Source organism: Chiloscyllium plagiosum, chromosome 1 (assembly GCF_004010195.1).
Source record: "Chiloscyllium plagiosum isolate BGI_BamShark_2017 chromosome 1, ASM401019v2, whole genome shotgun sequence".
In the NCBI taxonomy this organism is placed as follows: Eukaryota; Metazoa; Chordata; class Chondrichthyes; order Orectolobiformes; family Hemiscylliidae; genus Chiloscyllium; species Chiloscyllium plagiosum.
Window position 1 is genome coordinate 15,469,496 of NC_057710.1, and position 16,138 is coordinate 15,485,633.

At 42.9% G+C, this 16,138-nt stretch overlaps 1 protein-coding gene across 1 annotated transcript in view; it reads left to right on the forward strand.

Annotated features, from left to right (window-relative positions):
• The window catches only part of LOC122553785 (dedicator of cytokinesis protein 2-like), a 1,227,980-nt gene that overhangs the window by 1,021,599 nt on the left and 190,243 nt on the right, over nt 1–16,138 (forward strand). The window contains exon 36 of the mRNA XM_043698147.1: nt 14,175–14,215. Within this exon, the coding sequence (XP_043554082.1) occupies nt 14,175–14,215 (41 nt within the window). The remainder of the gene's footprint in view (nt 1–14,174; nt 14,216–16,138) is intronic.

Genomic DNA, 16,138 nt, shown 5'->3' on the forward strand with positions numbered 1-16,138 from the left:
GATGTGGAAGGGTCCTTTGGGGCCTTGGATGGAGGTGAGGGAGGAGGTGTGGGTGCAGGTTTTGCAATTCCTGCAGTGACAGGAGAAGGTGCTTGTTGTAGCAGTAAGGTAGGCATTGATACAACTGATGACAGTCACCAAGTTAGGAAGATGTCAGAAATGTTTCAGGATAATGTATTTGCCCAGTTTACTCATCCAGTGAATATTGGGTTTTGATGAGCTGATGGTGAAGGCATGTGCTGTCAAATCCTCAATAGTCTGGTGTGCCATCTCTGAAAGTCAAGCAGAGGGAAAAGTCATGGAATGCTGATGGAGTACAGGTTTAGTCTCCTTACTGGAAAAAGGAGGTACTGGCACTGGAAAGGTGCAGAGAAGGCTCATTAGGTTGATTCTGGCCTTGAGAGGGTTGACTTATGAGGAGAGATTGAACAGACTGGCTGTATACTCTTTGGAAATTAGAAGAATCGGGGGCATCTTATAGAACACATAAAATTATGAAGGAAATAAATAAGCTAGAAGCGGGGGGGGGGTGAAACTAGAACAAGGGGGCATAGACTCAAAATAAGTGGGGAGCCGATTTCGGACTGAGTTGAGGAGGAAGTTTTTCACCCAAAGGGTTGTGAATTTGTGAAATTCCCTGCCCCAGTGAAGCAGTTGAGGCTTCATCGTTGAATGTTTTTCAGGCAAAGTTAGACAGATTTTTGAACAGTAAAAGAATTAAGGGTTATGGTAAACGGGTAGGTGAGTGGAGCTGAGTCCACGAAAAGATCAGCTATGATCTTATTCAATATTGGAGCAGACTCGAGGGGCCAGATGGCCTTCTCCTGCTCCTGGTTCTTATATTCTTATGTTCTATTTGACCCACTGTGCCTGTACCAATCTTTCAAAGAGCACTCTATTCCCATAATACCACATTTACCATGGTTAACCCACCTAATCTGCACATTATGGGGGAGAGTAGTGGAGAGACTTACTCTTCATGACCTCAGGATCTCCCAAAATACATTGCAGTCGATAAAAAGAAGTACTTTTAAGCTGTGATCAGCGTTCGAATATAAAAAGCAAATTTCCACGTGACAACATGATCATGACCAAATGATCTGATTTTTTTGTGATGATGGTTGAGAGATTGCCCGTAAATACTTTGGAGAATTCTGCTGTACATGTTCTGTAGCAGTATCATGGGATCATTTACATCCATTGTAAGCAGGCCTTCAGTTTAATGTCTAATCTGTAAATGATGCCTCCATACTGCACAGTGTGTACAGCACTGGGCATGTCAGACTGAATTATGTGTGAGGGAAGAGTAGGGTGTAAATGTGTAATCTTCTCTGTCAGAAGCAAAAGTGGTACCCATGAAGTTATGGCTGACATCTAAAACAACCCCCTTCAAAGAATTAAAGATATTTTTTCTTTTATATAGGAAGTATGTTTGTAGAAAATGGCCCTCTTTATTTATTAAGTGTGATTTTACTGGCTTCTCAGAGAGTTCTTCAGAGTCCACCATGCTCAGCAATGCATTGAATTTTTGATAATTTTGCTACGACTCATAGCCAGAAGACAGGCAGTGAACCTTGGCTTGTGAAAGTATTTTATATTTTGATGGAGAAGCAGAAGTGAGTTTTTGAAAATCAGGTGATCAAGACTATAACACATTGGAGCAGAAATGGACTGTGTGGCCTATCAAGTCTCCTTCGCCATCAAGAGAGATTATGGCTGATCTGATAATTCTCAATTTCCAATTTTATTTCTCGTAAGCTAAGACTCCCTCGCTGTATAAACATCTGTCAATCTCAGTCTTGAATTTGCTTCTTGACACAGCCTCTGGTAAAGAATTCCACAGACACACTACCCTCTGAGAGAAGAAATTCCTTCTTTCCTCTGACTTCAAATGGACGGCCCTTTATTCAGAGAATATGCCCTCTGGTCCTAGATTCTTCCACAAAGGGGAAAAAAACCTCTCCACATCTACCTTGCCAAGTTCCTTAAGAATCTTATTTGCATCAATAATGTCTTCTCTCATTTTTCCAAACCAAACCTTACCTACTCAATGCTCACTTCACAAGAAAATCCATCCATACCTGGAAATCAACCTAAATATGGGCCCAACACAGACAAGTGGGATTAGTGTAATTTGGGAAACTTGGTCAGCATGCACTGGTTGGACCGAGGGCCTGCTTCCATGCTGTACGAGTCCATGACTGCTCCCAACACCATTATATCTTTCCTTAGATAAGGGGAGCCATGCCGTTCACACTATTCTTCATGTGATCTGACATACATTGTTCTGGCAAAACTTTTCAGTTTTAAAACTCCATTCCATTGGAAGTAAAGGCCTATGCTCCAATTGCCTTGCCATTTACCTGCTGAACTTTATGTTTGCACTTTGTGATTTGTGCACGAGAATTCCCAAATTCTTCTGTGCTGTCAAGCTTTGCCTTTCTCCATTTAAATAACGTTCAGCTTATCTTCCTGCCATAGTGCATAACCCCACTTCTTCCCACATTATATTCCATTTGCCAAGCATTTGCCCATTCACTTAATGGATGTGTATCGTGCTGTAAAGTCTGGGTGTCATCCTTACTTCAAAGTAAAATACTACCGATGCTGTAATCTGGAATATAAACAAAGTGCTTGAGTAACTTCCAAAGAAGTATCACACTGTTCTCAAAGTATTAGATCTGTTTCCCTCTACAGAGATTTCTCAGATGTCTGAGTTTTCCTTGCACTTTCTGCTTTGGTCATCCTCACGAGTTATCTTACCAGCTATTTTTTATGTCACTTACAAACTTGCCAATTGTACATTCACTTCAGTCATAGAGTCATACTATCCTTCAGCCCAACTTGTCCAGACTGACCAAGTTTTTGAAACTGAACTCGTCCTATTTGCCTGTGTTTGGCCCATATCCCTCTAAGCCTTCCCTGTCCCTGTACCTGTCCAAGTGCTTGTTTAATGGTGTAATTGTAACTTCCTCTACCACTTCCTCTGGCAGCTCAGTCCATTTACACATCACCCTCTGTGTGACAAAGTTGTCTCTTTTAAACTTCTCCCCTCTCACCTTAAATCTATGCCCTTTAGTTTCAGACTCCTCTACCCTGGGGCGAAAATACCAAGGTTGTTCACCTTATCTGTGTCCCTAATGATTTTATATACCTTCATAAGGTCAGCCTCAGCCTCCTACCCTCCAAGGTAAAAACTCCCAGCCTATTCAGCCTCTCCTTCTAACTCAAACCCTCTACTACCGGTAACATCCTTGTACATTCTTTTTGCAACTTTTTCAGTTTAATAACACCCTTCCTATAGCAGCATTGAAATCATTAATATTTACTGGTGTTAATTGTGCCCCCATTAGTGATCCTTTGGCATATTTCAGTTACAGGTTACCATCCTGAAAATGCCCCCTTTATGCCAGGTCTCTCACTTCCATTTGTGAACCAATCTTCCCTCCATGCGAATAAACCCCCAACATCATGGTGTCTTATCTTATTAACTAACCTTGTGCAACACATGTCTAATTGAAAGTCTTATTGAAATCCAAATGTATTACATCTACTGGGTCCCCTTTATCATTGTCAGAGGATACAGCAGGAAATAGATCAGTTGGAGGCATGGGCAGAAAAATGGCAGATGGAGTTCAATCCAGACAAATGTGAGGTGATGTGTTTTGGAAGGTCAAGTACAGGTGGAAATCATACAATGAATGGCAGAACCCTTAGGAGTATTGATATGTAGAGAGATCTGGGCGTGCAGGTACACAGATCACTGAAGGTGGCAGTGCAGTTAGATAAGGTAGTAAAAAAGGCCTATGACATGCTTGCCTTCATTGGAAGGGGCATTGTGTATAAGGGTAGAAAAATTATGCTGCAGCTTTATAGAACTTTAGTTTGGCAACACTTGGAATATTGCATTGATTTCTGGTTAGTCTGGGTTTGTTTTCACTGGAACACAGGAAGTTGAGAGTTGACCTGATAGAAATTTGTAAGATTGGGAACGGCATGGATAGAGTGGAAAGTATGAGTCTTTTTCTCAGGATCCAATTACTGTGGGGACACAGGAGGTAGGGTGGGGGGGATAGAGTTTAAAAGAGATGTGTGAGGCACGATTTTCACACAAGGGATGATGAGTGCCTGGAATGTGCTGCTGGAGGAGGTGGTGGAAGGAGACACAATAACAGTGTTCAAGAAGCACCTGGATGAATACCTGAATAGGGAGGGAATAGAGGAATACAGATCCTGTAAGTGAAGATAGTTTTAGTATGCAAGGGCAAAAAGTGTCGGCGCAGGCTTTGAGGATTGAAGGGCCTGTTCCTGTGCTGTATTGTTCTTTGTTCTTTATACCCTGCTTGTTACCTCCTCAAAATATTCCAATACATTTGCTGGACATGATCCCTCCTTCATGAAGCCATGCTGACTCTGCTTGATATGTTATGCGTTTGTAAATGTTCTGCTATAACATCCTTTATAATAGATTCTAGCATTTTCCCAGGAATAGAAGTAAAGCTAACTGGCCTATAGGTACCTGTATTTTTGTCTCCTTCACTTTTTGAATAAGGGTGTTACACTGAAGTTTCCACTGGGACTATTCCACACTATGAAGATTGTTCAAAGATTAACGTATCAGTACATCCATTATTTTAGAACATAGAACATTAGAACATTCGAACATTACAACATTAAATTACAGTGCAATACAGGCCCTTCGGCCTTCGATGTTGCACCGACCTGTCATACCAATTTGAAGCCCATCTAACCTACACTATTCCATGTACGTCCATATGCTTGTCCAATGACAACTTAAATGTACTTAAACTTGGCGTATCTACTACCGTTGCAGGCAAAGCATTCCATACCCTTACTACTCTCTGAGTAAAGGAACTACCTTTCTTTAGGTGGGCGGCACGGTGGCACAGTGGTCAGCACTGCTGCCTCACAGCGCCAGAGACCCGGGTTCAATTCCCGCCTCAGGCGACTGACTGTGTGGAGTTTGCACGTTCTCCCCGTGTCTGCGTGGGTTTCCTCCGGGTGCTCCGGTTTCCTCCCACAGTCCAAAAGATGTGCAGGTCAGGTGAATTGGCCATGCTAAATTATCCGTAGTGTTAGGTAAGGGATAAATGTAGGGGTATGGGTGGGTTGCGCTTCGGCGGGGCGGTGTGGACTTGTTGGGCCGAAGGGCCTGTTTTCACACTGTAAGTAATCTAATCTAATCTAATCTAATCTACCTCTGACATATGTCCTATATCTATCATCCCTCAATTTAAAGCTATGTCCCCTCGTGCTTGCCGTCACCATACTTGGAAAAGGCCTATCTAACCCTCTGATTATCTTATATGTCTTTATTAAGTCACCTCTCAATCTTCTTCTCTCCAATGAAAACAGCCTTAAGTCCCTCAGTCTTTCCTCGTGAGACCTTCCCTCCATACCAGGCAACATCCTAGTAAATCTCCTCTGCACCCTTTCCAAAGATTCCACATCCTTCTTATAATGGGGTGACCAGAACTGTACACAATACTCTATGAGATTGTCGAGATTCTCTGCCTTTCTGTGATTCTGGCATGATGCACACGTTCCCACTGTCTTCTTGATGCCATTGTTGTTACTTCATTTAATATCCGAGGATGTATCCCATCAAATCTAAGGCACTTTTGCCTTTTAGTCCCATTAGTTTCCTCAGTATATTTTCTCTGATGATAAGTTATTATTTCAATTTCCTCTCCTCTTATTGACACTTGTTTATTCGGTGATTTTGGAATGCTTTTAGTGTAGTTTATCATGGAGATTATTTATTCATGAACCTGGTATCAAAATAATTATCTTGGGTGCACTCTACAGATGATAGAATCTGAGTAACAAGGTAGAATTTTCTTTGGATTTAAAATTAGATGGTATGAAAATCAAGGTAGAAGATATGCTTAAGATTGAAAGATGCATTTTATTTCAGCCAAGTGAAATCAAGAGTCAGGAGTCTCCAGCTAATGATTCATGACTGAAGTCATGATGGACAGTTCTCATAAAAGGTTACAAGAGGTGTCAAACATTCTCAATTGCCTTTAGGAAGATGGAGGTGACCTAGACATCTTAGGTGCTGTAATATTTAAAGGGAGACAAGTGCTTTAAAGTCAAGTCCTTTGCCAGGCCAGCTATACCAATGATATAATAATACTTAGAGTGAACAAGAACTTTCTATTGGATACTGTGTATTCGTCAGGGATCAACAATGGCATCAAGACGACAGTGGGAATGTGTGCATCATGCCAGGATCACAGTAAGGCAGAGAATCTCGACAATCTCATAACATTCCATCATACCTTTCATTCAAAAGCATGAGATTTTTCTTTCACAATACTATTTGCTCCTAGTCACTGACTACTTTTCTAAATTTCCAATTGTCAGCTAAAGGACAGTTAAAGTTTGTCAGTGGTAAACTGACAATGAACGCAATATTCAGCATGTTCAGTCCACCTGAAGAGATCATGCCTGTCAATTTGCCACCATTTATAGACTGACCATTTGAGTGTGCCAACTGCAGCATGAACCATGTGATATAGATCATGGTGGGTCCAGAGTCCTGCCAAATTGCATAACTGGGGCAGTATCAAAGGTAAAGGAGAAGGTAGGATTACCGGTTAGTGATTGTGTGGTTTGTTCCCAGAAAATTAAAGGAAGGCACAGGATGTGAGAATGTCATATTATACCAAGAAGCCATAGGAAAGTAGGGAAATTCAATGATAAAACAAGCTTAAAGATTTTATTTTTTATATATAAGATTCCCTACAGTGTGGAGACAGGCCCTTTGGCCCAACCAGTCCACACCGACCCTCCAAAGCGTAACCCACCCAGACCCATTTCTCTCTGACTAATTGACCTAATGCTATGGGGCAACTTTGCATGGCCAATTCACCTAACCTGCACATCTTTGGATTGTGGGAGGAAACTCAGACACAGGGAGAATGTGCAAACTCCACACCGACAGTCACCCAAGACTGAGGTTGAACCTGGGACCCTGGTGCTGTGAGGAAGCAGTGCCAACCACTGAGCCACCGTGCATCATGAAGGCAGTATTTGGGATAAGGCAGACGAACTGATGATGCAAATTGAAATAAATTAATCTGATCTCATAGCCTTACAAAAACATGGTTGCAAGATCAAAACTGAGACTTAATGTTTCTGGATTTTTGAGCTTTTGGAGAGACAGGAGGGATGGTAAAGGCGGTGGGTTTGTATTCTTAATAATAAATGAGAGGAGGAGTGTTGTAAGTAATGATCTTGGGTCAGATAATGTAAAGTCTAGTTGAGCAGATGTAAAAAAAAGGAAAGGAAGACATTAGTCAGAAAAGTGTACAGACCCTGAAACAGTAGCCACTCTGTAGAAAAGGCTATAAAACAGCAAATAATGGAAGCATATACAAATAATAGAGCAACAATTATGGCCTGACTTTAATATTCATGTTGATTGGGTCAATCAAAGTTGAAAGAATGGCTGCAGCAACAAATTCATAGACTGCGTGAGGGATAGTATCCCCGAGCATTACATCATGGGAGTAGGCTATCTTGGATCTGATATGCAATAATGAGGCAGATTTAATAAATGACCTCTGAGCAAAATATGCCCTCAGAAGCAGTAATCATAACATGATGGAATTTATTACTCTGTTTGAGAGTGAGAAATTTAGGTGAGAAACAACCGTGTTTCACTTAAAGGGAGTCACAATGAAATGAGGATATAATTGGCTAAAGTAACCTGAGTGGATATGGTCATTGAATCCCCACAGTGTGGAAACAGATTATTCAGCCCAACAAGTCCACACACTGACTCTCCACAGAGTATGTCACCCAGACTTACCTCCCTACCTTATCCCTGTAACTCTGCGTTTCCCATGGCTAACCCACATATCCCTGGACACCACAGGAAAATTGGCATGGTCAATCCACCTAACCTGCAAATCTTTGGACTGTAGGAGGAAACCAGAGGAAACCACACAGACACAGGGAGAGTGTACAAATTCCACACAGACAGTCGCCCAAGGCTGGAATTGAACCCAGGTCTCTGGCGCTGTGAGGCAGCAGTGCTAACCACTGACAAACCGTGATTGGTAGGGGTGGCTTTGAATTAGGTTTATTGTCACATGAGTACAATGAAAAGTTTAGAAACCACTACTTACAGTGCCATCTTAGATACAAAAGTACCCACTTGGTACAAAGTAGAAAACTGAAGAAAACAAAGTGAAAAAGTTAAACACTGCAGTCCTTCTTACTAAAAAGTAAAAAAACACAGTAAACAGCTCAATATCACAGTCTGTAAGTGCCTGGTCATGCTGGGCTCACAATCCTCACAAGGGCTGGACCTCACACTGCTCCAGGCTTGACTTCACCACCCCCAGTCCCAGCCTGGGCTGCCTGCTCTCACTGACTTGCGAAAGTAAGGAAGCAGCAGCAGACATTTAAAGAGGCAAAAAGACATTCCAGTACAGAGGAACCCAATTAAGGTTATCCAAGGAAGTTAAGGGGAGTGGTTGAAAGAAACAGCTTAAAAGGAGGCCAAAGTCAGTGGCAGCCCCAAAGACTGGGAAACATTTACAGTCTAGCAAAGCAGGAGATTTAAAAAATGATAAAAACAGAGTAAATAAACTATGATGGTAAACTAATGAGGAAGATAACAACTGACGATGGGAGCGTCTTTAAATATATAGAAAGGAAGAGAGAGGTCAAAGTGAACATAGTCCCCTTAGAAAATAAATCTGAGTAGAATGTTTTGAGGAACAAGCAAATGGCAGAGGAGTTAAACAGGGCAAAAGTGAGGACTGCAGATGCCAGAGATTAGAGTGGAGAGTATGGTGTTGGAAAAGCACAGCAGGTCAGGCAGCATCTGAGGAGCAAGAGAATCGACATTTCGGGCAAAAGCCCTTCATCAGGAAACAGGAATTAAACAGAAATTCTGCATCAATCTTTCTGGTGGAAGGTACTTCAAACATTCCATTAATAGTGAAGGACATGAGTGCGGAACTAAATACCATCACCATCACATTCATTAAGGATTTAGTATCAGGCAAGTTAATGGGGCTAGAGGCAGATATTATCCCAGTCCCAAGCCTCCACCTCGGCACCACCCTGTGTACCTGTCCATCACTCCCCTCGACCTATCACCTCCTCCCTCACCTCCATCCACCTATCAGTTTCTGAGCTACCTCCCCCCATCCCCACCCCCACCCCCCTCCTATTTATCTCTCAACCCTGACCCACAAGCCTCATTCCTGCTGAAGGGCTTATGCCCAATATGTCGATTCTCCTGCTCCTCGGATGCTGCCTGATTCGCTGTGTTTTTCCAGCAGCATGCTGTCAACTCTGATCTCCAGTATCTGTGGTCCTCACTTTCTCCCATTTCCAATTCAAACATCCCTAGTCCCACCTGACCTCATTCACCTACCTGGAATCTACTCATCTTAGCCTCCTTACACCCTATTCCCTTTATCCACTTGGTGCTTAATCATTTACCTAATACACCTGTCCTTTGACAGTAGTTTTCAATTGGGCTGGTTTCAAGGATTCTGGACAGGGTCCATAAGAGAAGGCCCATGACCAGAAATCTGCAACGTAGAAATCATCTGAAAATCAGTGAGTATTTTTCATCCAATCAGGGCCAGGACTGATCAGAATTCCTGGGCCCTTATATGTACAGGAGACACAACACAATTTTCAATAAACTGCAGCTTCCATCCAAAACAAATGGATGAGTCGAGGGAGATCAACAATCTGATGGGTAACTTTGGTTCAGAATCTTATAGCTGTATTTTTCCATAATCGTACTATTCCAGAAATTATCACATTCACAGGAGCATAGAATCATACAGTACAAAAGAGGCCATTTGGTCCATCGAATCTGTGCTGCCCAAAATGCCTATATTAATCCTGCTTTGCTGTAGCAAGCTTTGAATGATTTTTGAGGAGATATTGATGAGGTTAGGATTGTTTTCACTGGAGTTCAGATGAATGAGGGGGGGATCTCATACAGATTTATAAAATTCTAACAGGACTATACAGGGTAGATGCAGGGAAGATGTTCCTGATAGTGGGTGTGTCCAGAACCATGGATCATGGTCTGGGGATTCCGGATGGACCATTTAAGATGAAGATGAGGAGACATTTCTTCACCCAAAGAGTGGGTGAGCCTGTGGGCTTCATTACCACAGGAAGTCATTGATGCCAAAACATTGAGTGTATTCAAGAGGGCGTTGAGATATAGCACTTGGGGAGAATGGGATCAAAGATTATGGGGAGAAAGCAGGATTAGGCTATTGAGTTGGACAATCAGCCATGATCTTGATGAATGGCAGAGCAGGCTCGAAGGGCTGAATGGCCTCTTCCTGCTCCTGTCTTCTATGTTTCTACTACCCCAAATGTTATGGGTGGCACAGTTGCTCAGTGGTTAGTACTGCTGTCTTACAGCACCAGGGACATGGGTTCAATTCAAGCCTTGGCTGACTGTCTGTGTGGACTTTGTGCATTCTGCATGGGTTTGCTCTGGTTTCCTCCCACTGTCCAAAGATGTGCAGGTTAGGTGAATTGGCCATACTAAATTGCCCATCGTGTTCAGGGATGAGTAGGTTAGGTGCATTAGTCAGGGGTAAATATAAGGTCTGGTCTGGGTGGGGTACTCTTTTGAGGGGTGCTGTGGACTTGTTGGGCCAAAGGGACTGTTTCCCCACTGTAGGAGTTCTAATTCTTATGACTCTTCAAGTGCTCAGCCAGTTTCTTTTTAAAGGTTGTGAGGTTTCCCACCTCAACTACTGTCCCAGGCAGTGCATTCCAGACCCTCACCACCCTCTGGGTGAAAAATATGTTTCCTCAAATCCCCTCAAAAGCTCCTGCCTTCCACTTTAAAATTATATCCACTTGTTTTTGACCTTTCAGTTGAGAGGAACACCTACTTTCTGTCTGCCCTATCCATGTCCCCCATACTCCTATACATCTCTGTCAGGTCAATCGTTGGCAGAAGGGGAGAAAGAAAAACAACAAAATTCTTCAGTGGCTTTTACGAAGAGCTTTAGCAGAGGAACTATCATCATTGGTGGGAAACTGCGCAACAACACTGAAATAAAGAAACAATGGGTGAAATGTTCCAGAATGTTGCCCCAGGTTAAGGTCACAGCAAGTGCCATTTGAACACAGAGTTCGATAAAATGCCCTGGTAATACTTCTTCTTCAGACTTCTTGTCAATTTCCTGCCCCGAAACAATTGGCTCCTTAAAGGGACACTCAGTGCTTTGCCCAAATTTGTTCTGGAGAGAGAGAGAGAGAGAGACCCATGGCTGTGAGGCAGTTCGACTGTGGAAGGTTTCATAGTCCAGCCCCATGCACTGAGTTGAATCCTTGCCGATAGCAATTAGCGGAGGTGCTCCTGCATGATTTTTCTCCCCCTCATCCGAATTTGAAGGTTCTGGTACTCAGCTTAATTGAAGTATTGTCTCCTTCACTTGCAAAGATCACAGAACAGTTTATAAATAAGTAACTTGCATTTATTTATTGCTTTTCATGATCTTGGAATATTCCATGCCATTTTGTAGCCAAATAAGTACTCTTGAAGTGTAATTGTTCCTTGGGTGGCATGATGGCTCAGTGATTTGCACGTTCTCCCAGTGTCAACGTGGATTTCCTCTGGGTGCTCTGGTTTCCTCCCACAATCCAAAGATGTGCGGATTAGGTGAATTTCCCATAGTGTTAAGTGCATTAGTCAGAGGGAAATGGGTTTGGGTGGGTTACTCTTTGGACGGTCAGAGTAGACTTGTTGGGCTGAAGGGCCGATTTCCACATTGTAGGGAATCTCATCGAAAAGAAATGCAGCAGCCAATTTATACACAGCAAGCTCCCACTATGTGATGGCTTTAAGAGGTATATTTTGTCCTTTTTTTTTGTTTGAAGAGAGGTTTTGAGACAGAGGTGCCAAGCAGTCTGGTTCAAAGCCTATGAAGTAACTAGCTTGTGAGGCCTTGGATTTTTCGTTTTGAAGTTTGGAACAATAGAATGGGTGGGGTCAAGCTTCCACAGAACCAGGATCTTTGGTTTCAGTTTTTCAGTAGCAGCTTCTGGGATCTTGAAGCTGAATGTAAAAGCTCTCATTTTGCTCTCTGTTACAGCTAAAAGCTGGGGGTTCTCTACCTGCTGCTAGAATTGCATGTGAGACAATCTGTTTTACTGAATTTGCCTTTACCAAGGGTATGTTGATGGGATGTTGGTATATTAGAACAGTACTATTTAGTAGTTAAATCATCTATTATTCTATTAGATTTTCCAGTAGAGTTAGGCTCTTTCATTTCGAGTAGATGTAGAGTAGTTTTTATTTGTCATTTCTACCATGTACAACTCATACAGTAACAAAACGAGACAACGTTCCTCCAGGACCAAGTGCTATATGGCCAGCACAAACTACACGATCATATACAGGGCGGCTTAAAGTGCATTAGAAGTGCAAAACATGCAAATTACAGTGTAATAAAAGAATGATAATTAATAGACATTGTTCTAGCAGCAATTTGAAGTCATGCAAAGAATTTCAGATGGAAAAGAGTCCAAACATACTGTGTTAAGGAGCCTGATGGCTTAGGGGAAGAAACTGTTGCACAGTCTGGTCGTGAGAGACCGAATGCTCCGGTATCGTCTGCCAGATGGCAGGAGGGAAAGAGTTTGAGTGAGGGGTGTGTGGGGTCTTCCACAATGCTGTTAGATTTTGTTGTATTTTAACTATGATGTATGAATAAGGTGCTTTTTGCTTCAAGACTGATAGTTTGATCAATCGCATTGCATCCGAACACAACTAGGAGAAAGTGAGGACTGTAGATGCTGGAGATCAGAGTCAAAAAGTGTGGTGCTGGAGAAGCACAGCAGGTCAGGCAGCATCCGAGGAGCAGGAGAGTTGCTGTTTCATGCATAAGCTCTTCATTCCTGATGAAGAACTTATTCTCGAAACGTCGATTTTCCTGCTTCTCGGATGCTGCCTGACCTGCTGTGCTTTTCAAGCGCCACACTTTTTGACCCTGATCTGAAACTCAACGCCTGGTCCATAACAGATAAATCCCCTGATAGCTGTCTTAGTGACCTTGGTTTGCAGAGTAAAGAGTGTCCAAGGCACTGGGGAAATAACGGAACTTGCTGGAAAAGCTCAGCAGCTCTGGGGAGAAAGCAGTGTTAATGTTTCAGGTTGAGTGACCTTTCCTCAGAAGTTGACCCGAAACATTAAGTCTGATTTCTCTCCAGTGATGCTGCCAGACCTGCTGAGCTTTTGCAGCAACTTCTGTTTTTGTTTTTGATTTACAGCATCCGATGTTCTTTCAGTTTTCTTGCTGGGGAAATAATTTCTGTTCCCTTATGAAACAGTGACTGTGGCATCTTTCCATTTACCTGAATGGACAGATAAGCCCTTGGTCTAACATCTCACCTGAGCAGCAGCACTCAGACAGAGCAACACTCGTTTGAAATCTTAATCAGGATTTTGTGCTCAGATCCCATCTAGAATTTTGTTTTCATTTCCCTCCTGGGAAGTGGACATATTCATGGGCACAATGTCAGGGTGAATGACCCATGTGATCAAAGAGAGGTTTGGTTCGTGTGAAGCTGGAAAAGTACAGCAAGTCAGACAGCATCTGAGGAGCAGGAAAGGGTTTTGGGCCAAAATCCTTTGTCCTGAAGGCTGTCTGACCAGATGTGGTTTTCCAGCTTCAAATCTTGCTTTTCCTTCCAGCATCTGGTGGCACGGTGGCTCAGCGGTTAGCACTGCTGCCTCACAGCACCAGGGACCTGGGTTCAATTCCCGTCTCAGGCAACTGTCTGTGTGGAGTTTGCGCATTCTCCCCGTGTCTGCGTGGGTTTCCTCTGGGTGCTCCGGTTTCCTCCCACAGTCCAAAGATGTGCGGGTTAGGTGAGTTGACCATGCTAAATTGCCTGTAGTGTTAGGTGCATTAGTGAGGGGTGAATGTAGGGGGATGGGTTTGGGTGGATTGCTCTTCGGAGGTTATCAGTGTGGACTTGTTGGCTGAAGGGCCTGTTTCCATACTGTAGGGAATCTAATCTACTCTTCAGTCCTCACTGTCTCCAGAGATGTAGTTGGGCCACTGTGAAAAAGACTGACTTGCTTGACATGTTTTACTTGTTAAGATGCTCACTTTATTCCCTTTTCCCTTCCACAGAATTTCTACAAGGACATTGACCGAGAGGAGATGTATATACGGTGAGTGAGAAACCCACTGATTCTCGATCAATCGAGACCTTTCACTTTCAAGCCCTCATCAACTGGAGCACATCACAAGCTGCTTTGAGAGTGTTCTGAGTGACACTGCTGTTGTCCATTCAAGAAAGACTAATTGCATGCATCTCACACCTTTCCCAAGCACAGAACTCCTCAAAGCTGCTGGATGTTACATTGAGATTCAGCACGTCTCACATCCACAGGTGTCCCATGTAATTGCACAGACTTGCATAGAGATACAATATATTATAGTCAATTCCATTGTTTTGTGGAGCAACAACTGGTTAATTGGCCCGTATTGTCTACATTTATGCTCTAGTCAAGCCTGCTCTCACTTACTTCACCTCACTCCATTGACATCCTTCCATCCCTCTGCCCCTCATGTGTTTTTCTTGAATCCCCTTTAATGCACCTCAACCACTCCAGGGGGCAGTGAGTTAGACATTCTTACCAGCCTTGACATAAAGATGTACCTCCTGCAATCCTTGTTGAATTTATTGGTGAATGTCTTTTATTTCAGGCCTCTCCAAAAAGCAGGAGCACATAAACTATTGAATTGTTTTTCTCTTTAATGAGGTGTGAGCATGTCAGGCTTGGCCAGCAATTTTAAAAATTTGCTCATGGGTCATGGGCGTCGCTGGCTGGCCAACATTTATTGCCCGTCTCTAATTGCTGTTGAGAAGATGGTTGTATTATTGCCCATTCCTGATTGCCCAGAGGACATTTAAGAGTTAACTACATAGTTGTGTGTCTGGAGTCACACGTAGGTCAGACTGGGTAAGGATGGCAGATTTACTTCCCTAAAGGGTATTCTTGAGCAGATGTGTTTTCGTGATAGTTGGCAATGGCGACATGATCACCAGCTAATTTTTTGAAATGGACTAGCTAATTTTTAATTCCAGCGTTTTTATTGATTTCTAATTGCACCAGCTGCTATGGTGGGATTTGAATGATTACCCCAGAGCATTAGCTTGGGGTTCTTAATTAATAGTCCGGTGATATTACCACTACACCATTTACTCCTTGGAATAGTCGCATGTGTCTATAATGTGCGGACAAATATAGATTTACACAATTTTAAAATCTGTCAGGTCACATCTAAACCATACTCATGATTTGAGGTTCGGCTGTGAATAAAGTTAAAGTCCCCTGTTAGACAAGGGGATAAACTTTAACACTACAAAGTGGTCAGGCTGTGAAAGATAGAAATTAAGGAGGGAGTAACTTACTGTTCACAATGGGAAATGCACCATGGGGAGTGTATGCCCTGAGGCACAACTGCATTAGCAAAATCAATGGCATAAATATTATTTACACTGAGGCACAGCAGTAGGAAAATCTCAGGGCAGGGAAAATATATAAAAAGATGGAGCCTAACAGGAGAAATGGTTAGAATATATTTAAGAATGTAATAAGAATTGCAGATAACTAATCAAAATCACAATATTGGCAGCATGACTTAAGCCATTAAAACAAATTTGGAAAGTCGCGGAAACACACATGCATTATGTTTGAGGCTACAGAAAGTAGGACAGTGACCATTTTGTTTGTGTGAAAGCAGGAAAATTTGTCCCTTTTATCTGCAGAAGGCAGGAAACCACTATATTGACTGCAAGAAAGTGGGAAAACATCCCAGTAGGCAGTACAGAGATACAACTACAGGGGAATCTCGATTATCTGAACGAGATGGGCGGGCACTATTTCGTTCGGATATTGATTATTCAGTGAATCGATTCAGTGCCTTTCTTCTGGGGCTCAGAGTTTTCCATTAAGTCTGCTCCCTGTTCAGGAGAGTAGTAGCAGCACAGCACCCGCGAGGCCCTGCCTGCCCCATGCCCCGCCCACACATCCCCTACCCACCCCCAACACGGCCCCTGTCTGCACCGCCCGCCATGCCCATTCCCA